Source organism: Protobothrops mucrosquamatus, unplaced genomic scaffold (assembly GCF_001527695.2).
Source record: "Protobothrops mucrosquamatus isolate PMUCROS unplaced genomic scaffold, P.Mucros_1.0 scaffold2621, whole genome shotgun sequence".
Taxonomy (NCBI): Eukaryota; Metazoa; Chordata; class Lepidosauria; order Squamata; family Viperidae; genus Protobothrops; species Protobothrops mucrosquamatus.
The window spans coordinates 50,533-77,458 of NW_015388675.1; the positions used below are offsets into that span (position 1 = coordinate 50,533).

The 26,926-nt window shown below is 36.8% G+C and overlaps 1 protein-coding gene across 1 annotated transcript in view; it reads right to left on the reverse strand.

Annotated features, from left to right (window-relative positions):
• The window catches only part of LOC107296058 (band 4.1-like protein 4A), a 39,581-nt gene extending 14,537 nt beyond the window's left edge, over positions 1-25,044 (reverse strand). The window contains exons 1-2 of the mRNA XM_029285965.1: positions 24,903-25,044; positions 2,082-2,186 (exon numbers count right to left, since the gene is read on the reverse strand). Of these exons, the coding sequence (XP_029141798.1) occupies positions 2,082-2,186; positions 24,903-25,001 (204 nt within the window). The 5' untranslated portion in view covers positions 25,002-25,044. The remainder of the gene's footprint in view (positions 1-2,081; positions 2,187-24,902) is intronic.
• Positions 25,045-26,926: the final 1,882 nt, after the last annotated feature.

A 26,926-nucleotide genomic window follows, 5' to 3' on the forward strand; every position in this document is an offset into this window, starting at 1 on the left:
GAAAAGGTGGCGGAACTCAAACCTGGCCACGCCCTCATCAAACCCTAGGACCGCCCCTTTAGAGAACAGGAATGCAAGTAAAATTTGGGAGGGGCTATTTCCGGTGTGGGAGGGGCTATTTCCGGTGCGGCCGGCCCGGAAAAAGGTGCCGGAACGCGGTTCCGCCGCGTTCCGGCTGAAAAAAAGCCCTGGTAATAATGCTTGCATGTATCATTCATAGATAGCCTGAGCAGGGGATGTATATAGGGTAGTTTCCTTACTGTGCAATTATTTATTTCCTATATCTTTATTCATCTAATATTGCAAATTATATAAGAAAAGTTCCCAAGTACCATGGTATTATTAGTATATTAATAAAAAAACAGATGTATGCCCACAGAAAAGGGATATATAATAATTATTTCACATAGGGGTTTTTCTATAGGTAGACAAGTTGAAGTTATCATTGCACATCCTAATGAGCTTCTATTTAATCACTAGAATATTTTCCTAGATGCATAACTGTAAATTGCAGGTCTATATATTACACTTGCATAATTTTTAATCTGATGTCAAGTGTATGTTATCACAAAAGTCTTTATCTTCACTAGAATGTATAACTCATTTCAACATATAATATTATCCAGGTATGAATGCATACAATAAATTATGGTCTTTTAACCAGTTTTACTTGAGTTGTTTATATAACTTGAAACACAGGATCAGTTTTATTTTTGCTTCTTCTCCCCATGACAACTATTGTCAATATTAGTATTATCTAGTTCTGCCAGTCAGCTACATATATATTTATTTCTCTGCAGGACTACAAGTGTTAGTCATATAATTTTAAATCAATTTCCTCTAAATATGGAGCTATTCTAATAATTTTTGGAAGAAAAGCATGAGCTTTTTACTGTTTTAATAGATGAATAGCAGCACAAACGCATATGAATTCTGATGTCCTAAACTGTAACATCTAAATCTAGCCTTAAAATCAGCTTGAAATCAAAACTAGGTCCACTGAATTCTTCCAATAATTAATACAATACTCCTATCATGCTGTTAAAACTTTTTGGGGTAATTTCTTTTGAATAATGAAGTTTTAGTTAACTGGAAACCATTAATTTAGAACTTGGAAAGCTCATATTTACCGTATTTATCGGTGTATAACACGCACAGGCGTATAACACGCACCTTCATTTTAAGAGGGAAATTTCAGGAAAAAAACTTAAATTTCAAATAAAGAACTTTGAAGCAAAATAAGGGTAGCTCAGAACTTTTTTTTATTAATATTATTACCACTTCTTAACATTATATCGGCGTATAACACGCACACATCATTTGCCCATTTTCAGGGGGGAAAAGTGCGTGTTATACGCCGATAAATACGGTAATTTTCAAGTTAAATCATGTGTAACATGCACAATCGTGTTCACATCACTCCAACTGTATGACTTCTTTTCAGCACTGTAATATATGTGGACAATTCTCCTAGTTTCAACAGTTAACAAGATAAATTGTATCATGTGAAATTTATTTCCCTATTGTCAAGTATTTCATCTAGAATAAGCCTTGAGCTCAGGACAGGATGTGCACTTTTGACTCCCATTACTATAAAAATCAAACAAATGCAAGGATCTATTGAGCAGGGAAATTCCAATACATGCTATTCTTCCATACATATTTACCCTCAAGAATTATGAGATTAAAAACTGGCTAATCAGACTATGCACTGAGAGTTTGGGGGTACTCAAAAATAACATGCAGGCAACTGAATAATCTCAGCATTAATATAAATCTATTTTAATTGTGAGCTTCCTCTTAGGAAACATTTACTTATTGACATGTTAGTCTTTTGAGACTTGGATCTACTGTATTCCTCTGAATAGGAAAGGCAATTTTTATACAGTTAATGACTAACCGTCCCCTCCAAAGGAATTCCTGACTTAATATTAATTTGCATGCTCTAATGGGAAATAGATCTTATCTGTTTAACAACTAACTTGCCTAGACAGCACATGACAGTGTAAAACAGAACTGTTAAAAAAAAGGTCACTCTGCTATCTATTCTGGAATATCTAATCTCTTGTAACTTTACTCACCGTCTGGTGACTTCTGTCACAGTACCGCAGTCCAAAATAATCTATCTCAATGAGGTTTAAATGCCGAAATACGTAGCCCAGGACAACCGACCCTTTCGTTGATTTCTGTGGGAAAGAATGTGCAGAGACTTTTCATACAAATGTTCATTCTTTTGTTGGCTACACAGTGGCATTCATGCATTCAGCTAGATAAGTCTACCAGAGGAGACTGTATTATTAGAACTGGTCTTTAACAAAAATTGCAATGACAAGAAAGTTTTCTGTCTTATTCGCCAGTCATTTTATAGAAAAGATTGAGCAATTATATTGACAAGTTTTTTAATCTCTAATATCATGAGGTCACATAATTATGTACTCAAACTGTGATCTGCAGTAATTCTGCATTATTCATTCTTGCCTGTATTCACACATCCTCAACACTTTGTGATTTCAGATTCCCTAAGGGAAGAGGGAAAACATCAGGCAAATCCATTGACAGAGTGATTTAATGAATTCAACTTTGGCATATTTATGCATGCATTGCTAGTTGATACTAGTAACACTGGTTTATTGTAAGGGCATTAGTATATAGTGGTAACAGCTGCTAAACAACTCAGGCAATGAGAGCTATGACTACCTGTAAGAAAAAACTAATTTATTTTACTTTACTAGTAGTACTGTGTAAGTACATATTGTTAGCTAATTTCCTTGACAGTGAAGAAGAAAGTTGTATGATACTCTATAATTAAAATATCAGTATAATACCACCTATGTTTCTCTTTATCATATAATCATAAACAAGTTTTTTAAAAAGGCTAAACACAGAATTAAATATGAAGAAATGAGAGATATCATGCATTTAGTACTTAATGTGCCAACAACATGAAAAGAGAGGATATAGGCTTTAAATAAACAATCAAGCACACCCATACAGTTTAGATGTAAAAAAAGAATCAGAGAAAAATCTCATCTGAAACAACATAAAATAACCAGAGAAAAAAAAAGAATCCCAAAGTCATTTTAACTTAATGTTCAAATGTACATATTGTTCATAAAGTAACACCTGTCTTTAATTACTTTAAGACAAAATTAAAACACATTATTCAGAAAACTAGCATAAAACAAAGACTTAAAAGCATGAGTATAAGATCAGTTTCAATCTATATTGAACATTAATATTTTGAAGAAAAAATATAACTTTGTACAGCCTTCTACTTACAAACAGGTTACGTTCCAAGAAGCTGTTTGTAAGTCCATTTTGTTCATAAGTCCAACCAAGTGTGAAAAGAATATATACAGTGCAATTCTTACTTTACATAAATTAAGTTACATTTCTCCGCCCATTCAATCAAGGACTAACCCTAACCCTAATACCCTCTGAGCAGCAGCAAGCACATCAATTTCCTCTTGCCCCTCCTTTGGGGTGGGGCAGCTGAGCAGGCATCCTCCTAGAGCAGTGGTGGCGAACCTATGGCATGGGTGCCAGAGGCGGCACTCAGAGCCCTCTCTGTGGGCACGCATGCCGTCGCCCCAGTCCTAGGTCTTCAGCTGGGTTTTATAAAACCTTTTCGTTTTAGGCCTCCGCCACCGTGTGCAAAAAAAAAAAAGGTTCAATTTCAACTTCTCGCGGGGAAAAAAAAGATCTTGCAAAGTTGGAATTGATTGATTGAACTTTTTAGTCCCACCCAGTCTCCGTTACCACAGCAGCCATGCCCACCCAATGGGCCACGCCCACCCAATGGGCCACATCCACCCAGCACTCGACGATGCAGTTTGGGCACTCAGTCTCTAAAAGGTTCGCCAACACTGTCCTAGAGGAAGGAGGAACCTGATTCTGGGTACTGAGGACCTCTCCCACATTGATCCATTGCGGCTTTGGCTTTTGGCGTGGCCAATCTTCCCATGGGCTAGTGAGATTCTTTTTAGGGAAGGGCTGCCAGCAAAACAACCAGGAGCTGTCACCACGCACAACCTGAGGGAGGAGTGAAGTGCACTAGAATAGAATAGAGCTGGAAGGGACCTTGGTGGTCTTCTAGTCCAGCTCTGCTCAAGCAGGAGGATCTATACCATCTCAGACAGGTCATTGTCCAGTCTCTTTTTAAAAACTTCCACTGATGGAGCGCCCACGATTTCTGGGGGCAAGCTGTTGCACTGGTTGATTGTCCTCACTGTCAGGAAGTTTCTCCTTAGTTCCAAGTTGCTTCTCTCTCTTTTTTTTTTTATTAAAAGTTTTATAAAAAATTACAATATAAACCCCCATACCCCCCCAAGCCCCCCTCCCCCTCCCCCACTTCCCAAAGCTGAACACAGGGTTACAAATATAATAATCATAATCTAACTAACATTAACCAACTATTTAAGTAACCAAGTCCATAACGCACTTTAACTCCCCTTTAACATACATTTAAACAAATTAAAATTAAAAATAATAATAAACAAATTAACAACCTAATTGTTAAACAATACAATCAAGTTGCTTCTCTCTTTGATCAGCTTCCAACCATTGTTTCTCGTCCTTCCCTCTGGTGCTCTGGTGAACAACCTGACCCCCTCTTCTTTGTGGCAGTCCCTCAGATACTGGAATACTGCTATCATGTCTCCTCTATTTCTTCTTTTCTTTAGACTAGCCAATCCCAAGTCCTGCAGCCGTTCTTCGTACATTTTGGTCTCCAGGCCTTTGATCATCTTAGTTGCTCTTCTCTGAATTTTTTCCAGACTCTCAACATCTTTTTTGTGATATGGTGACCAAAATTGGCTGCAGTATTCGAGGTGTGGTCTTACTAGGGCTTTATAAAGTGGTACTAGTACTTAGTGTGATCTTGATTCTATGCCTCTGTTTATACAACTTAGGATTGTATTAGCTTTTTTGGTTGCTGCTGCAAATATAATAACTGCTACAGATACTTTTCATATACAATCCACATTAGTATCCTATACTTTCAATGTTTCTGTTGGTATTCAGAACCTCTCACTTGATCTGCATCTTACAGAAATCAGTGAAATTCTTACATGAAATTAAGCTACTCCAGAAATGAGTCGTGATGACTATCATGTCGACATTGTAATGCAAAGCATATTCAACCAGTATCAGAGCTTTTTCCACCCAGGGTTAAGACTGTTATAATTTGCATTACTCATAAAAGAGTAGGGCACATGTTTGAACATATAAGGTAGAGCACTCTGATGGCTATAACTTCTTAGAATCCCCAGCAAGCATAGAAAGTGGATAGCAAGAACCATATAATGATGTAATTAGCATGTTTGTGCATTTGCGTAGGTGTGTTCTTTTCCTTCTGCAAAAGTCCTATCAAGACTGGTTGAACAACACTACTGACTCAGTCATCCATTTCTCCAAGTAACAGACTGAACACTGCTCTACCAGCATGATCAGGAATGATGGACTCAAGCAGACAGTACTTGCTTTAGGTATCTTCCCAGTCCCTACAAAAGGATGGGGAACTGCCATTTCCTCTAATTATTTTTAGAATCAGAGAAAAAATATATGCAAATCACTAGTGGCCCAATGGGATTCAACAGTATACCTATCCCCAACATTTTCTGCTCCTGCTCCACTTTCTTTGGCTGTGTGTGATGGGTACAGAATAGAGCTATTGTGTCTAGAGAAACCCTAATTTTGTGGCACTATCCACTTATCTTTGAGCAGTAGGAAGAGAAAAGCCTCAAGCGCCACTAACTTTGTCTGAACATGATTGACCAATGAAATCTCTACTAATCTTTGCACTCTATCACTGCAGTCAAGTGTTCACATGACACATTAATGCCCCCCCCCCTTTGACTGAGTTAAACAAATTATATAAACAAGGTCATTGACTGCATAACACGGCTGTATAGATTTTTGAGAGTGCCCTGCTTTGTTGAAAGCTGAACCAGAAGCAAAACTGAGGAACAATGTGGCATCCTGCTTCTAAACAGAGTGCAATCCTGATCATTACACACAATTTGGGTAGAAAACTCCATCAGAGGGAGAGGGTAAAAACAGCGAATAACCAATCTGGACTAGGAATATTTCTAAAATTTAAAGAGTTGACTTTATACTTAAATCTGGTAGAGGCTTACATTCTGATTAGGAAAGATTTGAAAAATCAGCAACAGCAAAAAAAAGAATTGTTCAAAATGAGTCATAAATTTGTGCTTTATAATGCAGCAGCAGTCAAAACCAGAAAGGCAGGTTTCTACCAGCTTCATAAAATAACAGCTAGAACCTTCAGAAAAGAGACTTATTTTTCGTTTGACAGGAGTAAAATGGTTCATTAAAATATGGCAAAATACTTAAAATATTTTGAAAAGAAAATGGAAAAAAATCTGTAAAACAAGCTTGCTAGGGTAAGTATTTGAATATTTAGAAAATATGGCAATCTCTAAAATATTAAAGCAACCAAATGTGTTTCCTGACAGCACTTTTACATTTTTAACCGGCTGATACTAGGCAATTATAAAGTCAGTGTGAAACTTTTGTGGCACGTATATACTGAGTGGAAAGGAAAATTCTATTGCTGAATTTCTGATGTCAGAAACAGAAATATTTACCCAAGAAAAAAAATTAAAAGACCACCTGATATTCTAATTTCAACTGCTTTTGCAAATTATAATTCCTCAGTGATTTATCTTCTAAACTGAGTCACTAATTAAAATACTTGAGTAGAATTTACAAATCATTCACCAGTGATGTGATCATACTCTTCTTTCCCTGTGCCAACGGCAGAGTATCACTAAATCCTCCAAACATTCAAAAGCCAATTATTCCAAAAGTTATCTGTCATCCAATTACTAGGAAAGCTGCCCACTCCAAGTCAATTTAAGCCAGCATCATCACCAATTGTATAGTAAGTGCAACCTCCCTTTGAAAGTATAATGTGGGATTATAGCAGGTGATTCTGTCAATGCAATAGTAATTCCTTCAGTGCCTTTTTTGTAAAAAAAAAAAAAAAGGTGCCAGAACTCACACATGTCATACAACCCGCCTTGCCTACCCTACAAGGTTTCATCCAAAAAAGGTGCCGGAACTCCGTTCTGGGCGTTCTATGACAAAAAAAAAGCCCTGAATTCCTTTTTAGTGTTTTAAAGACTCATTCATTCTCTTAATCGGAATTAAGAATGCATACATTGCTCATATCTATCCTTTGTTACATTTGCAACCATTTTATCAATACAGGCATTATTCAACTTACAACCACAATTGGCATTGGAATTTCTATCACCATGGTCGTAAAGTGAGATATCATGTGATCATTTCGCTTAGCAACCACAATCCCAAAAGTCCTAGTTGCCATTGTAACTCCAGATGTGTGAATCATTAAGTGAAAGGAATTGCAGGGATGCATGTGTGTGTGTGTGCGTGTGTGTGGTTGAAAAGGCCCAGCCTAGACCACATGCGAGTGGGGGGGGTGCTGCAATGCAAGCACAGGGAGGTCGGGGAAAGAATACACTTAAGCTCCTGAGCTGCAGTGCAGTGCAAAGCCACAACCATCCCTGAAAGCCTCCACTGTCCCAGCTCGGGCCACTGTTCCTGCACTCTGGCAAGTGCCAAATGCCCAGGAAGCCCCAACAGTGTGGTAGGAAGCTAAAGCCTAGTAGTGTGGTGCAGTGTGGTGCAGCGCAGCTCAACTAAGCTACCCTCACTGCTCTGCACTCCGTCAGCCCAGCTGACCCTGGTTATTTTCCTCCTGCTGCTGGTGAGGCATGCCCAGTTTCACTGTAATATATCTGTAATGCAGGCAACTGCTAATCATGGCAACCCTTCTTCCCAAGACCAATTATGCCATTCTTCAAATTGCATGAGCCGTTTATTCTCCAAAAAGTGATGCTTTGTTTTCACAATATTTCACAAAGCTTCTGAGGTCTTCTCTAGGTGTCATGAGAATGGGGGTGGGTCTTTGGAGAATGGCAGGCTCCTCATTCTCATGATGCTTTAAAAGATCTCAGAAGCATACTAAGGAAAAAAAACATATTTTTGTGTTCTATTATTCATTGAATTCCCATCTTACTAAAATTAATAATAATTTTGCTGAAGCTTTCTGCTTTTTGGCAATCAATATCATATACCACAGGGAAATCTTTAAAAAAGCAACATCAAAGTTTGATTCTAAGGCCAGTAACTAAACAGATCTCAATTTGAAGAATACATGTTCAAGCAAATAGATTTAATTTAAAACTGGATGCTTCTGCAAATATTTACCAAGACAAACAGGTAGAACTTAATTAACGAGTTACATGTTTAAACTTATAAACAAAACTTATAGAGATTAGTGAGTTACATGTTTAACCTTATAGAGATTATTTAAAGTTGTTAGCAAAGACAATACAAATACGCATTTGTCTGAAATATATTTATGATTAGAATCAGATTAACAAAACAAATAGATTTCTCATGTCTATTATACATATGGTAGGGTAGTATCTCCTGCTGTGTTAGAGCTGTTTCTACTTCCAAGAGGGAATATGGATTTACAATAACAAAACATATAAGACACGCTCAACACCATACCTCTAATATAATCCTTTCATATCATGTGTATCTATATGCTCAAACATTTTCTCCTTTCTATTGTTGACATCATACATTATTGATACTAAAATATAATTTATTTGGTTTTTTCCTATTTATATAAGCAATTGGTTTTTCTTCTCCCATGGCTATCCATCAGCCTATTCATATGGCTATGCTTTGGACTATATTATTGGCCTATTTATTGAACTAGACAGAAATTCTTCTGGGATCTCTCACTAGCTTTGTGGTTCTAGGGTTTTTGTTTTTTAACCTTCTATATAAAAGTGATCCTTTGACAATCTCAAGATGAAAATAATTTTCAAATCTGCAAGACCTGATTTATATAGCAGTGCATGATTTAAAACTATTTGAAAATAATATTTTCCAACGCTGCAAACATGACACTTTAAAGCAGCTAACACTTTTTTCAGACTTCGGAAGTTAACTCATAGAAAAAACTGCTGTAATATCATTCTTTAAAGCATCTATGTCAATTTACAGGCTTATATATGGTAATACCTGAAAAAAGGAGGCAGCTGTTTCAAAACAGCAGTGTGCTCATGTGTGCCACATCACCTCTCTTGAATAATTTTAGAAGCATGCACAGGTCATTCTCTTCGTTTATTTATATTTCCTGTTTAATTTTTAAAACTTCAGCCATTCCCTTTTGTATATCCAATAAAGCACCTTTTTACAAATAATTCTGTTGGTCTGTCTTTGGAGTTCCCCTTTTGGTACTTTGTCAGACAAAAAATGCTCCACATCTGTAATTTGCTCATTGATATATTTTGCATATAATCTATCCATAGAAACAGACATCATTATTGCCACTATTGATATTATAGGTACTAATTTCTGCCTCCATTTTTTTCAATGATCTCTTTTAATATTTCCAATGTTATGATGTCTTGTGTCACTTTCTAAGTCCAGGTTAACTGACACCTAAACTTTGTATTTTTTTCCTTCTACTTAGAATCTTCTATTCCCTTTAGTATCAAATTTCTAAAATCATAGTCACTTATCTTTGTTATGAACCAAAATAACTAAAATAACTCTGATTCCTAGGAGAAGCTATTGATATTGTATGGTTCCTTCCAAAATTTTACAGTAAAAGTCAATATTCAAAATTTAATTGGACCCTTAATCTATTTCTTAGATCAAAATCTTATTTAGCTTGTTGCTGCTTATTTCAAATTGTTTAAATTCTTAAGCTTGCAATTTTTCTTTTGTTCAGAGTTGAAACTAAATTCACTTGGCAAATTTACAAATTTGTCATGTTAAAGGTCTCTTATAGCTTTCAGATGGTTAAAGACAATTTCCAAAAGTGATTAGAAAATGAGGCTTGCAAACTTAGTGTCCTTTAAAATATCTCCACCACTGCTGCAAGCAAAATAACTAATTTCTTTATCTTCTGGCATTCAGATCTGCAGAAAACGTCTGTCCTGCAGTCTCCTCCCAAGGAACAGTCATCCAAAGCAGATGTGGACAATCTCCTGCCTTTCCTTATCCAGAGAAGTTCTAAAGAAGCAGTTTACTTACTGGTTCTTCGGTCTTTGCCACAGTCGTTGGCTTCTCTTACATGGAGACATCTTCAATTTGCCATGATTCCCCTGAAAATTGGCTGCTCCTACCCTATAGAAAAGCCTCCCTTTGGTGACCCAGCAGCCTCCATTCTCTTTGTCTTCCAGATGGCTATTAAAACCCGGTTCTTTACCCAGCCACCGGAGTAGAGTAGTGGAAACCGTAGAGAGTTGTTGGGATACCTGGGGGATACTGGGTTTTTAGTTTTTATTATTTTTATAGTTTTATTGTTGTTTTAAGATGGATAACCATATAAATATTTTAAAATAAAGAATAAATAAATTAAAAGTGTAGGCAGTCCAAGCATCTGATAATTCTGAAGAAAATAAAATATTACTGTAGTGAACAATACGATGCATGCAATTATCTATTTTACAACTGTTTGTGTGAAAACACAGGGAGAAGAGAATTTGAAAAATAATTCTGTGATATGCAGTTATGATACTTGAAGAATAATGTACTGAGCAGAGGTATATAAAAATGCTTTGCAAATAAGAGAGAAATTTTAAATAATGTACTATATAAACATCAGCAAAAATATGTGTTAATATAATTAACTTAATGTAGCATTACACAATGTCTTTGGACAAATATACACAATGTTATTCTAAGCAACAATTAAAATATTACCTAACTTGTGTTACATATTTGGAATGCAAAAATTAAATGATCATCAGGTGGCAGCAAAGAGAAACAAAATGGTCTAACTCTTTACTGCCATCTCATGCTCATTCAAAAGTTTGCAATTCAGTGAAGTCAGCCTAATTTCTGTGAATTCATTGTCTGCACAGACACTACTAATGAAAAATGCATTACTTTCCAATATTCAAACCGACAGTCTCTTGGGATCAATTAATAAAAAGCTCTAGGCAAGTATATATTTTCTCAAAGCAGATTAGAACTTGAGGTATGTGGCAAACTTTATTAATTAAATAATAATATTTCTAATTGAATAGATAAACCAGTGAAATCTATGTATTATTTTAGTAGGTGATATTGCTAATTAATATTGAGGCCCGAATATGAACAAACAGAAGAATAAAAGTACAAGTGAACATTATACATGTCTACTTTTAATTTACCACATGGTTTGTTTTATACTAGAATGTTCTTTGAAACACCATATGCCTCAAATTATCCAAACTGTTGATTTAGCAGTTCAATTTAGAGTACGACTATGTCTAAAAATGATTTTGCAGTGTAATGACATCAGAAATAGCATTACAAAATAAAAATACATATAATATTTCCAAGTGTACTTCCTGAGTGTTAATTCAGGTAATACTAGAATAATTAATATGTAGACAAAAGGAAATGTTTGCAGGTGATACTTGTCCCTATATCTCAGCGTGTGAAAACACAAAACAGAAAGTGTATATTAAATATCTTTTCAAATTGTTCACAGCAAGTTTGTTATTATAACGCACAAGTTGATTGACAGAGATTCACACATTCTTTTGTTATCACTAATCTGGGTGGAAAACTTTATAGTTCTCAGTAGAACAAAGTGAGTATATGCCTGATATATCTATCTTACTAGAAAAAACAGTAACTGCTTCATTAATATAAGACCATGTAAAATATGAACGTATATAATGACATCTGAATTTACTACATTAGCCCGAACTGTAACTATGGATTGCAATTACCTGTTAGCAATTGTTATTCCATTGTAAATTGCAACAATCAGCAGGTGTTAAATAAACCACTTAATAACAGAAGGAAGCTAATATGAGCAACTAATAATCTAAAAATGCATTTTATAGGTATAGGTACTTAAGATAAAACTTAAATTTTTTATGCTTCTAATTTACTGAAGAATTAATCAACTGTTTAACTTAAAGATAACTTAAGAAACAATACAGGATAATAAACTACTATAATTTGTAAGCAATTTAAAAGTGAGAATATGAGAGAGAGGAAAAACAGCACTTGAATGTATTTCTTGAGAAAAATCCATTACAGTATTTAAACATGTTATGTCTCCAATTTGCTAGTTTATGAGACTTTGTAAGGCATTCTGTGATCAGGGAAGAAATAGAAACATTAGCAAAGGCGTAATTATAGTGCATAATTTCTGTTCATACCGCTGAGCAGTCAGAAGTGTCAAACCAATTATAAAACTCTAGAAGTAAATTTGAGAAAATACAGTAGTGGCTTAGAACTCAGAAAATTAATTCTGATAGTCTCTACTTCAATTCTATGCAGATAAACATTAAATTAAAGAGAAATTAAACAAGCAATGACAGTACAATTTTAAACTAACCTGTAAAATTAAACCAAGCTGATATATACAGGCACTGGAATGCAGATTTTGAAAGACTTCTATTTAACCATAAGTCAAAGGATGGCACTCTCAGCAGCCACCTCACAGAAAAAATGACAATTATTTTTCAAAGCAATCAAGACATTCAAAAATAAAAACTGTATAAAATGCAAAATTCCCAGCCTTACTCTCTGACAGTAAAGAGTACCTCCACAGTATTCACAGCTTAACCATGTTTTAAAGTGAGAATTAAGATGAATATATTTAATATAAACTTAATTAAAATAGTACTTGAAATATTTTTTACAACTGCAATGACAACTAGCTGCTATAGACACTGATAAAGAAATACTTACCTGTAAATGATGTGCCTCTGGTATTAAACTTGGGAACTAATTGCAAAGTTATTTGCAAAAAATAAGTTTTCACAATCAAAGCCATTTGTTGTATTCATTCAATATGCTAATCTTGTAAACTTCACTATTATCTCCCTTGAATAAGAAAGGGATTTTGGATGTTACAAAAAATCAGCTGCTAAAGTAATCAAGGGCAAAGATATTACCAATATGTGCATTTCTGTTTACTTTGCTATCCTCATTGAGCATAGTAAAACACAAAATAATTAAATTATTCCCACTTGCTGGCAAGTAGATGCAGACTATTAGTTCAGATGCCATTTTTGCCTCTAGCTCATGCAAGTAAAAAGAAGCAAAAAACCAAAGATATATTTATTTTGTGTTTGACAAAATGTAACTTGCCTGCTCACCTGTTAGCCATCAATTTTCAACAGTCATCCAGTCTATTATTTTGATTGGCTCATATATATATAATGTAGAACATACCATCTCAAAACACTATGTAAGTAGTCCTCGAGTTACAATCCTTAATTTAATGATTATTTGAAGTTACAATGGCACTGAATGGACTTTAGACCAGTCCTCGAAGTCCTGGCTGTTGCGGCATCCCCATGGTTATGTGAACAAAATTTGGGTGATGGCAACCAGCTCACCCTTATGACCAGCTGCAATGTCCTACAGTCACACGATTGCCACTGCTGACATTCTCTAACTTCCCCCAAACTGGGGGTATAATGGGTAAGCCTCCCAACCAGCCTTTCTCTGCTCACATGCACTGCGCCCTTCATCCTCCTTTGCTCGCTCACCAGTGCCCTCATTTCTTGGGCCTTCTTGCGTTCTCACAATTGCACACACCCAGTAGCGCTGTGTTTCCCTGAGCCTCCCTGCACTTGTACGTAGACACACATCCATAAATGCCTTACTTCTCCAGCATGTTTTTGCTCAGAGTTTGCATACCCCAACATGTCTTTCCCTAAGCTTCCCTCTGCTTACAGACCTCGTACCCTTTTCCCAGCTTCCCTGCTTACACATGCCCTGCATCCTCTTTCCCCAGCTTGCTTACACATACATCCCACTCCCTTTCCATAGACTTCCTACGCTCGCATACATCCTCCACCCATACACACACACACACACTTTCCGTGGCTTTCCTAAGTTTATACTGTACTGCAGTACTCCAACTCATACATGGCCTACACTGGGTCTTCCCCACTCCCTTGCAGCACCCCTGTGCTCCTATCCTAAGATTCCCTCCACTTCCCACCTAATAATACAGTACTTTGAGTTTAAGACAACCTGGATTGTCATCACTAAGTGATGTGGTTCCATGACATAACTCAAGGACTATATGTACTGACTACAATCCAGAAGGGCTTTTTTTTTCTTTTTCTTTTAACCTATGACAAAGACAAGATATTTGTCACAAATTTTTCTAAACTTCCTACAGCCAAACACAAGATAATTTTATAAGAATTATCAACAAGGAGTATGTCAGGCTAGTAACTGACTGATTGATTTGACTGATTGATTACATGCTCCCAAATAAATGTCGACTCTTAGCAATCAGAACTGGTTTTTCTTCACAATGATCTTATAAGTGTCAAATGTCTGAATCCATATATCTGGGGTTTCTCCCTCTTGTGTGCTCTCTCCCTCTCTCTCAGATTTTGGCTTCTTTTTCCTTGAACTGCAAGGTTCAAGACATCTATTCTGGGAGGAGAATTATCTCAAGATCTAGATGTACATAATCTTGCTACAATAAAATCAAAATAGTGATTTTTAATCAAAGCAGAACCAATGATATCTAATTAATTAATACCAAATTAACAAACCAACACTCCACTAATACTTCAGTAGTTCTTCTCAAAAGTCTTTATTCTAGAAGTGTAATTTAATACAATCTTTATCACTCAATGCTAAGTGGCCATTATTATAAAGTTCTTCTACTATGGAGAAATCAATAAATTGCTTCTGAACTCAGAACTTTCCAAAGCAAAATAGTCCTGTAATTTCTGTATAGTGTTTATGTGTGGGATGGAGTAATAGTATTCCTTAGCTGTACTCAGTCCGGTATTAAGTGAAATCTAGTGTCTACCGTATGAAACCCCTGCAGCATATCTAACAAAGGAAATATGATTGCCCTAAATATATTTTTAAACCTAGTTAACATTTCTTCCTTCAGACATTATCCCCAAAGAAAAAGTTAATTTATTTAGCCAGTGCCTGCATAATGTTGGGCTGGATGATGGTAAGCAAGCTGAAATTAGAACCAGGCAAAACATAGGTATGTTTTTCAATAAGAAAGTAAATGCCTTTTGAATAGGACTATACCATTCCAAAAAAGTATAGGAGAACACTTTGACTATTTATTTTTAGATTCTGGAACAATGCTGCCTCCAGTTTTTGGGATACTGCATGCAGCTTTTCCCAAAAATGTGTGCACCGCAGTATGAGTATATGAGTAAGTTGAAAATGCATCTAATAGCGACAGGAGTCAAACTTGTAGGTCTACAAGTGGAGAAACAACTCAAGACTTGTCCTAACTGTCTCCACCCAAAATTAGCAGAGGATTGACAAGGTAAATAGGAAAATACTGTGGACACAATGCAACCCACAATTCCTATTTTTCAAAATATTTATAATAGCTAAAACTGATGTCACCTCTTACAGAACCATCTCTAATTGATATTCCTTCTCCTGTGGACATTTAACAGAACTGTTAAACATATTCTAGACTCCCAAAGTCTCTTTGGACGGCAAAATGGTCAGCCTATAAATGAAATGGAATGGAATGGAATGGAATGGAATGGAATGGAATGAATGAATGAATGAATGAATGAATGAATGAATAAATAAATAAATAAATAAATAAATAAATAAATAAATAAATAAAAAGGGCCCAAGCATTTTCAATTCTTTTGTTGGGGAGAATAAAATTAATTAAGAAAGCCTTTGCATGAACTTTGCAAATTGAAGGCCAAAAGATATCTGGGCTGTCCATAAAACATATATATAGAACAATTACACTTTTCTTAGACATTCAAACATTTTGCATGGCATTAGGTGCAATGTATCAAACCAACATTGGTTTATGGTTTTGCATTTCAATAAGGCTTCTTCACAAGATTCAATGAAAAGAATGTGATTGTGATCTAGCAGCAGTGAAATATCCTTGTTATGTTTGAAAGCATAATTTTTGGTACACATTAACAGAAACAAAGTTCAACAAAGCAGTCAGGAAGGAAGCCAAGTAAGTTGCTGTTTCAGAAATATTTAGGAAAGGTTGGGTGTGTTTAATAATGATGCAGATCAAGATAGATTTCACTAAATAGCAGCATTTGACTTGGCAGCATTATATGGCTATACTCAGACTGAAATGGTAACTTTTCAGCATGTTTTTCTTTAAATTTAATAAATAAAATCAAGGAAGCATGCATACAAATTAACCTTGTTAATTACTAAAAGTTAAGTGACTTCATTGGACTTTTCCTTTATACTAATCCACTGTATACTAAGGAACAAGGTACATGCAATCTGTGGCAGGACCCTGTGGCACTTTTTTAATTGAAAAGAGTAGCTGTGGAATGGGAAGAACTATATAAATTATAATGGAACCAGATTTATCACCTTTTGTCCTCACATCAAAATCTAAACCATTTCCTTAAAAATATTGGAAGGCAAATAGACTTTTGAAAAATTGCTAATGTTTTGCTTTCTGCAGCTAAGAACAGCATGAAGGGGGGAAAAAAGGATAGAGATATATAAATCATGTAACTAATACAAAAAGAACACAAACCTCTGCACTGTGGCACCCATCTTCTGCTTTCTTTAATTCAAGGTAGGGAACAGCATGAATTCTTCCTAGTGCTTTTAATAAAAATCACCAAAGAAATATCTTAATTTTCCTTGTTAAAAGTTACATACTCTGTGCTTGTGTGCACATATGCATCTTTAATCAGGGTGCATCATATTATCTTGGGTTATTTGTGCATGTATGCATGTGTATGTATGCATGCTTCTGAGTTAAGCGCATACATTCCCTCTCTTGGAGGAAAGGGTGGATCTAATCAGGAGAATGTGCCCATTGTAGCATATCCTGCCCATTTATGTGCTTCTGCTATTCTCTCATGGTGCTTATCTGTATGGCTGATTCATACAGGAACTAGGAAGTACGAGGCTGTTTTGGGTCATGTGAGGAAGGATGGGGCATAGAATAGATTGGTCAGCAACGTTCCAAATTGCTAGCCAACTACTTTTCCTGCCCTGATGCATTGAGAAAGTTTTTTTCTGGACTTTTTTTCCACCACAGCACCCAGATGAATTCTGCCCATATTCAAACTTTTTTTTCTTGGTTTCTCCCACCACTCCAAATTTGGTCCCATATTGTTCTGGCTTGTAAGAATATTCCTGTTGATGAGCTGATGTAATGCCATGAATATTTACTTAGTGTTTTGTTAATAGTCCATTGAGGAATTTTAAAAATAAGAGGCACAGAATGCTACATCTTGTGTTCTCATCTTCAATTCCATTTGTTTTTTTTATACTTCCTTATCCAGGTATTCGCTCATTCAACAATCCTACTCATGGAATCTACTTCACTAAAAGAATATATAATAGTAAAATTGAAAATTATAGCTAATGTAGGAATCTTAGTTTTTTCTTTCTGAGGTTCAAAGTAGAGCCTTTGTTGCAGTTGCCTCATGGCTATAGGATGAAATAAGGTAATATGCTGATGAATTTTGCTTTCTCAATTTTAAAATCAAGCTACATATTTTGGCTTTAAACATAGTATCCCAAATGCAGATTACATAGTTTTGACATCTCTGGCCTGTTCGTTACTAGATTATACTGATTTCTATTAAGCAAGGAACAAATGATAATCAAATATTGAATTGGCAATTTACTGATAGTGAAAACCAAAATAGGTTTGGCATTTTTCACTCTAGAAAATATTATAAAATTTGTTTCCCAACTGTTACAAATACAATGCTACATTTGGTAATTTCTCTACAGTTTGTAATTTTTATGAGTCAAATCCAAGTATATTGTATTGTAAAGTGAATAGTCCCACAGTTCCATCTTACATTTACAACTTCTATAACAAATGTCCAAATCAAGCCTGTTAAAGGAAAATTATTTAAAATTTAAAATACGGTATTGTCTGCAATCATTAAGAAGCCAGAAATTAAGTCTATTCAATAATAAACTGATTGTCAATTGTACAAACCTCAGACTGGCCAGGAGGTAACTTCGTTTAAAAATTAATGGATTTCTACCGCGTTGTCATGCCAGTTCCATTAATTTAGTTAGATGCACTCTGGGAAAATAAAATGACTTAATACTCATTCATTACATAGTAATTCCTTTGAGAATTCAAAATAGTTGGTCTCATCTGTAAAGATGCAGCAAAAATTAGTAATCTGTGTAAAATAATGGCAGATTTTAGAGAATGGTTAATTTATGAAAAGTTCTACAAAATCTTTGTGCCTTTTAGCTTTTTATAAATGAGTATCAGAAATATGAAGAGAATTTATGGTATATACTTCAAAAAGAAATATATTTAAAAATTCAGTTTCATCATAAGCATATCCATATTAATAATAAATTGTATAAAAGCGTATGTTCTATTACAATATATTGTTATGGAATAAGATGCTTTCATTTTTTACATTTCTCACCGAAAAAACTAAGTTGCTACATGAAATCCTTAGTATTTCCATGGTATCCATCTGCCCTATGAATTCCAGTGTCACTGCTGGCTGCTCTTGGATATTTTTTCAATAAAATTTAAAATTATGTCCTAGCTTTGTGATAGAAAAGCACCTAAACAGATGCTATACAACACTAACTAGGGTTATTGACTCTATTTCAGGTTTTCATCTAAGAGAGGCTTGCCAGTGATGCATTTTGAAGCCTGTGCTATACAGAACATTCAAATTACATAGAACTCAGTGACTTTCAACCAAAGTCTTTCATTTAATCCAGCCTATTATTAATCCAGCCTCCAATTTCAGGTTATAAATAAAATAGGAATAACTCCTATACATGCCACTTTCAGCTTATAAAATAGCAGGATGTAAATGAATAAATTAAAATAGCACATCTGAATAGACTATCAAACCCAAGACTATTGTTAATAACATATGATGGGAGAAAACAGTAGGTTTTTACACAAGTAGTCCTTGACCCACAACCACAATTGAACCCAAAATTTTTGTTATTGAGTTTTACCCCATATTACAATTTTTCCTGCCTCAGTTGTTAAATGAATCACACTGCAGTTGTTCAGTAAATTTGGTGTGAAAAATGATCATAAATCATTTTTTTCAGTGCCATTGTAACTTCAAATGGTCAGTAAAGGAATGGTTGTAAGTACCTGTATAGTATGTTTGAAATATAATCTGGTTTTAGATTCAGATTTAATTCTGCACTTTAAGGTGGGCACTAGCATCTCCTCGTTTGTGTCACGCGTGCTTGCGGTGCCGTTTGTGTGTGCGCGCACGCACGTAAGATGCTTTCCCCTTGCTTTCCCTCTGATCCGCCAACTGAGAAAGGTTGGAGACCTGTGTTTTAGACTCTACAAGATAGGCATATTTTCTAGGCATTCCTAGAAAATGACAATAATTTCTTGCTTTTTAGTATGAGTATGCTGTGACTGGCCACATCAATTATAAGCATTTTATAAGTTATAAATATGTACTAAATATGTCTAAAAAAGTTGAGACCCTCTGACTCAGTATATTGCATAAATGTCTCCATATGATTAATTTAGTACATCATATAGACATTGAATCATGATCAGCTAACCATATGTAAATTCAAATACTTCCACTATCTTTGGAATGCTATCCAAAATGTTTTCATTTCATTACAGCTACCATAACTTATAAACTCAACTAAAGGAAGAAAGTTCTGTGGCAATCAGTAGGCCAAAGCCTCATTCATACTTGCAAAATAGAAGCTGTTTCAATTACTGTATTTACACAACAGAATAAAATACTAAATAAGCATCCTCTTACACTAGAACATGGAAACTCAGTTCAGATAGTTAATTTAAGATTCAACATGAATCTAGAAAATTGTGTGGAGTATATCATGGATAGCCTGATTGACAAAATTGTGGAAAAACTTGAAAACACAGCCAATATTACATAAAACTGTAGCACTATGGATCTGGGTGCTAATTAAGCTAATACATTTATGGGCTCATTGATATAAGTCTGCATTGATCGATATAAGCAATTATATTGATATATCATTGTACCGGAGTGCATAACACCAGACTTATCACTAGAAAGCAAAATTACTTACTTTGACCATGTCACACAGGGGAATTCACTGGGAGAAAGCAATTATGTTTGAAAGAGTTAGCAGTAAAAGGACACCAGGCGTCAAAGAACATGGTGGCTGGACACTATCAAAGCTGACACCAGCCAGAGCATAGAAAAACTCAAAGTATTGCAAGATCTGAAGATGTGGAGAGACCTAGCCCATAGAATCACCAAGAATCGGATTTGACTGAATGGATCATCATCATCATGATATAAGTCTTATTAGCACTCAAAAAAGATTTGTACATGTTTTCTAGCAGTGTGGAAATATATATTGTCATTATGCATTTACATGTATGCAAACGAGAGAAAAAGTTTTCCACAAAAGGAAGTTTTACTTTTTTTATCCATTCCTGGACAGATCCTGTTATCTATTCCCAGATACTGTTTGTGGGTCTATGGTAAGGCAAAAGAGAATGGTAAGGCAAAAGAAAACAAACGGAAAAAAAGGATCCATGATTACTTTATTAAAAATATAAGGCAAGTGTCTAGACTGCACTAAAGAAACTTACAGACCTTATTTCTAACTCTGTACACTTATGATCAGTCTGTACACCATTCTGTTGTTTGTTTCTCTACTCCTTGAAGACATTTAAGGTGAATCAAACATAGCCAATTAATTTCTAAGATGTTATAGTTGCATTCAACTAAATCAATTCATGAGAGTCACTAAGAAAAAATCATTAAATTTTATATGCTGAATGTCTTGCTTTCAAGCTACATTGTCTTTATCTAATTTCCTGATCCAGCAGTACAAATTATTATATCTTTAACTCATCATAGCATCAATTTGTATTTTGCATCATTAGGACCCATATTCACATTGTTTCCCTATACCAGTGGTGGCGAACCTATGACACGCATGCCAGAGGCGGCAGAGCCCTCTCTGTGGGCACGCGCGCCGTCACCCCAGCCCCACATCCCCCCGCGGCCCCTCCTCACCAGCAGCCCCCGTGGAGGAGAATCACCCCTAGGCATGGCCCGTGCGGAGCAGCACAGCCAAGGACATGGCAGTCAGGCAGCAGGGACAAGACTCCGCCCTCGCACCCCGTCACACGATGATGCTTCAGGGTGCGGGCAGAGGGTGTGGCCATGGCACTGCCGCAAATCGGCCTGGCCGATTTGCGGCAGGCCGTGGAGTTGGTAGGTGGCCCTGCGGCCGGGTGGGGGTTGAGGCAGGGGAGTGGGGCAGTTTTTGGGCACCCGATGTCTAAAAGGTTCGCCATCACTGCCCTATACACACGCACCTACAGTATTTACATCATGCATGACAGTTTTCCTTAAGATATATGCTCTTACACATTCAGTTAAGGAATTCACAGTGGTTCTAAATGTTTTTCTTACAGTTATCACACCCTTTTATTACTTGAATTCAAGTAACTATAATTTGTTTTAAGACATTCCAAAGTGGAAAGGAGGTGAATCATCGACATGACAGAAATATTGGCAAAGATGAAAAAGCTCTGGTGCTATAGAATTTTTAACTGCATTTCTTATAATTCCTGCTTACCAACAATATAGACGCAAGTTAAAGATCCAAAATGGCATGGATTCCACAGTCTGTTCGAAGGGCTATATAAAATGGATTAATTACTTTATCTCCAATTAGGCATTAAAGATTCACATAACAGCTCCTAACTAGAATTATGGACATTAAACCTTCAGAGATATTCTAACATTAAACAAAGTAAACCAGTTTGAAATAAACTGTTTCTATAATGAATTGATGGAATTATTACTTGCAAATATAAGATTTAGACAAAGAAAAATGTTGTAACAGAATAGAAATATCCCTGCAATTAATAATCAACTTATGAACAATTTGTAATGTACAAAAGTTAAAATTTTCTCCTCTCAGATTTGTAATATACTGTAAAGTTATTTGTATTCTGAGATTTTAGGATGACATGTTCATTAAATTTAACATCAGATATAGATTAAAAACAAACAATTGCATTCTTCTAAATTTCTCTCATGTAGATCCCCTTTAATAGTTTTATTACGGTATGGTCCTTAAGACTGCAAAACTTTGGATTCAATTCTGAAAAGTTGTTTGAAGTATGTGGGTCATAAGCATAGCAACAGTTTTCAACTTTTTAACATGGCAGCATATTCCCTAGATCACAAGGCAGAGCAGCCATGAAATCCTGGAAAAACAATGCAGCTGCTTTAAAGCGTTTCAAACAGGTATTCCAGTCACATTCATATGCATTCCAAAGCACCTTTTTGGAACTGAACCTAAAAAACACTGATCAGCTCTAATAGCCATTATAATCAAAATACAAACAAAAATAAAATGTGCAAGACTATTTAAAAGGTTATTTTATACAGCCTATCTAATTTGGTTTTCACAATTATCCTGTAATTATTTATATTTTTATATTTAATAAAAAGTAATCGTAACAAAAGGTATTAGCTATACTATAGGAATGTCTTTGCACATTTATTAAAAAAATAAAATATCTTCTATGAGTTATTCTGTTGAACTTGCAAAGAATTGCTCATCAGATTTATTTATTTATAACCCACCTTTATTATTTTTACAAGTAACTCAAGGCAGCGAACATATACAACACACCTTCCTATTTTCCACACAACAATCCTGTGAGGTGGGTTGGCCTGAGAGAGGGATTGGCCCAAACCTATCTGATATTCATGGCTAAGGCAGGACTTAAACTCACAGTCTCCCACTTTCTAGCTTGGTGCCTCAACCAGTAGCATACTTAATTATCAAAAAAAAATTTCCAGAGAATTTTTTCACCAAACTTCAGAATGCTTAAAAATAAATTCCTTTAATTTAATGGCAATTATCACATATAAAGTTCATTTAAATCCCTGCATACTGACCTGTGATTAAATTTCAATGAAGCCCGTAAGATATAAACATTCTGAAGTTTACACAATTATTGCTTATTATGTACTTTAGTTCCATTTATTTCAGTTATACTACAAAGTGGCAATCTCAGTTTTCCCATCAAGTTTGATTCCTTGGACAATTATATTTAAAAGTCCATGTTTGCAAACGTATTAGTTGAAAAGTCACGTTTCATTGTGCACTGAAATTATCTTAGCTATATCCTTAAATCAGTGGTGGGATTCAGCCGGTTCGCACCACTTCGGCAGAACAGTAGCTAATTTTTTGTTGCCCAGGCCCAGAATGGACTTCCGGAAGAGGCATCCACACAGAGAACCAATTGTTCACATATTTGAATCCCACCACTGCCTTAAATGTAATTATACTACTAATTCTCATAGCATCCATATAACTGGCAAGTCAGTCTAATATTATTTTCTACTCCATATGTATATAAAACATAATATTTCCCTCAGATTTAGTGAGAATAATTTTCCAGGAATATAGGATTGCAAATTATTCCACCTTTTAAAAACTCAGTTATGTCAACTTCAGACAGGATAATAATACCCATGATTAAGTTTTCAAGTAAATTATTAAATAAATGCCTTACAAGTATATTTTCCTACAGATACTGTGATACATTTCTGCTTACTGTGGATTTTTGACATTTTTCTTATAGACTTTCAGAGTTTTATTTTCTAAGGACAAATATACATAGTCATCACTGATATAAATGTGTGATCCATTTGTTATTCTCAAGTTTGATATACAAAGCTTATAATATATTATACATTATAACAGCCAAAGGAAGACATAGATTCCTATATATTTAAAGCTCTTCCAGAACGATCCATTTTTTCTCATTCAAAAGAAAGCCCTGTTTAAATTCTAATTTTCTGCAGAAATGTTTTTTTAAGTTTAAAACCTGCACTTCATATTCAGACAGAAAACTCATTGCTCTATCATTTATATCTGTGCAAAACTGGAATTCAAAAATTTACTAAAATATTTATATATAAATTCTTCCTTTCTAATGAGGGAAAGTGGCTTATTGCCTTAGAGGGAATGTTGAAAGCTAGTGTCCTCCCCCCCCCCCCAATTTAGCACTAATAAAAAAAACAATGGATTATTTGGAAGCATTTCAGTTGCAATAGCATTTTACCGTTTTGTTGACTGAGAGATATTTCAAAGGGAAATTAAGCACCCTTATTCCACTGACCTTACTGGATAGTTAAAACTTATGGGAAATAAATGAGGCTCTTTTGGAAGTCAGCCAGAATAAAATTATACTTAAAAATAATCTGGATCAAAATTCTTGAACCTAAAAGCTAATCAGCAAGTACTGATTAATATTAACTACCATTGATAAGCATGTATCTTATGCAAGCCCTAAGTATAATTTTATTAGTTTTGACGTATCTTTGCGGATGTATGCATTTTTTTTTAAAAAAAGAGCTAGTTTTATATAAACATAAAGCAAGGATATCTAGCTGCCATGGATTTGACAATTAGTGAACATTATAACACGAGGTAAACTATCTAAAGAAAATAAGCCATCTGGGAAAAAAGTGTTTTAATATACAACTTTATACAATTGAGAGTTACTAAAATTTGAGAATTTCTTCCCTTGCTGCAGGGTTTAGTAGTTTATACACAATACATGTTTTAAGGAAAGCAGCAAATCCACCCTCATTTTTAACACTTTCATCTGTTTCTTGTTTGTTATCATTACAATTCTCTCCTGGGTCATGGAATGTGATGTAAAGTTAAATGCCACTTGACATGGCCATATCCCTGTAATTAGAAACCACTTTGTTTTGATAAGCACTCTCTCAGAAATGGGTTTCCATGTGGATTTGCCCCCTATTGCTTAGCACTAGACAAAGCATTTCAAGCACTACTGACAAAGGTAACCTAATAAAAATAGAACAGGCAGCACTTACCTTTATCCCTTGGTGCTGTGTGGTTAAGGTTAATTTGGATTCATCCAGAAGTAGAACTTCACAATAAAATTCCTCAGGCACTGCACAGAAGCAGCCCATGGCTGCTCCAGTGTCTTGATGTCAGAGTGCAAATGATAAAAAAAAGAGATGAATGTAACTTCAAGGGGGAAACCAAATAACTCCGTTCTGATAGGCAATTTTTTTATTTCTCTCAGGCCAAAGGTGGAGAAGAAAAGCAGGCTTGTCTTTTGTCTTCAACGCGTTACTAAAAAGGGTGGCTTACACCAAAGGTTAAATCTTCATCGGGCATCCTGCAAAAAGAAAAAAAAAAAAGGAAAAAAACCCAAATCCTTACCACCTTGTAAGTGAGGGGGGGGGAATTATATCTATACATTCATTGCCGAGCTGCAAAGAGCGAAATCAAAAGAATAAAGTTGTCAGAGGTAAATCCATTGCAAAGTTTTACACGCTCCTTTAGCCCTATGGGCTTCTTTGTTCACAGTTCAGCTCGAAGAATCCCTCGGCCTCTGAAGCACACGGGTGCCGGGGATAAATGGGGAGTGAGCAAGCTCCCTCTGGATCCCAACATAAGGCAAACCGCAAGAGAAGCAGGTCATCCTTCAAGGCCTACTAGGGGCCGAGCCTCCAGCGCAAAAAAGAACTTAAGAAAAGCATTCCGGCCGGGAAGCTCCAGTTCTTCCTCTGCTACACAACGCCGGGCGCTCCAGCGCAGCTCCTCCAAGCCGAGTCCCTGGGATTAATAATTACCCACGTTCCCCTCCCTTTCCCACCCTCCCTCGGGGATTGCTCTTTTGTACGGCGAGAGAAAAGGAAGGATCCGGGCAGAAGGGAAACCGCCCCGCCTTCAGCGCGCACACCCCCAACCTCCGCCTTTTCCTATCCAAAATCGGGGAATACGGGGGTTACCTGGAGGAGGGGGGGGGGAAGCCAAACCAAGCAGCTGCTCCTCCTCCTGCTGCTAGGGCGTGAAGAGGCGGGCTGGCAGGTACGGACCCCGTTCACCGCTGTGGCTAAAGCACAACCAGCTTGCGCTTTCTAGCCAGACGCAGCCCGTCTACTCGGACACACACGCCCTTCTCTCCGCGGCGCTGAAATCCGGGGAAGGCGGCGGCGGCGGCGGCAGAGACACACCGTATGGCTCTTATTGCCGTTTTTCTCCTGGCCTTTGTCCACGCCCCGCGAGTAGGGTATTCCCGTCGGGGAAACAGCCAAGAATTCAGGATTCCTCTCGTAGCCCAACTCTTGCCGGCAAAGTTCCCCCGCGAAAAGCGGAGCGAGCCCCAGGCGCAGCAGTCACAAAACGCCACCTGCCCCGGGGCGGCTCCAGTTGCTTAGTTTCTCTCCCGGCCGGAGGAGCTGAGCGTGCGAGATGTCAGCGCCGTCTCCTTGCCCGACCTTCTCTTCCTCCTCCTCGGATGAGGCTCGTCTTCTCGGTCCGCCTTTGCCAGCATGGCCCAGGAGGGTGCTGGGCGGACTTGCCGGTCGCTTTCCTGGCCCCAGCCCAGAGGCAGCCCGCGGCTCCCGCGCGCTCCCGTCAAGGCGAGCAACGCCTCCGCTCAAGCTGCCGGCGCGCCGCTTCCTTGGCGGCTGAGGAGTCGGACTTGCTCCCGGGAGGACTCTGCCTCTGACACCCCCTCCGCGGTGCCGGCTTGAGACTGGGCTGCCCAACCGGCGTTTTTGTCTCCCTCCGCCTTTTTTGCTCCCGCCAACCTTTCACCTTCCCTGCCTTAGCAGCGCCGGCAGGGGAGGAGGCGTTAACTGTGCAAGGACAGCAGTGACCCCTAGCGGGCGATTCCGCCAAGCCGGACTTGAACGTGAGGATTCAGACTTAGAGGGAACGAGCGGCAGCGTGAGATGAATAATCACTCCAGGAGAGGCTTAGCATGCAAACTATTTCATATGGAGACCGACGTCTCTCATCGAGAGCTGTCTTGGCAAAAGGAGAGAGGCATCATTTGCTGGCGACTGTTGCTTGCTTTTGATGGATGGGGAGGAACAGACTC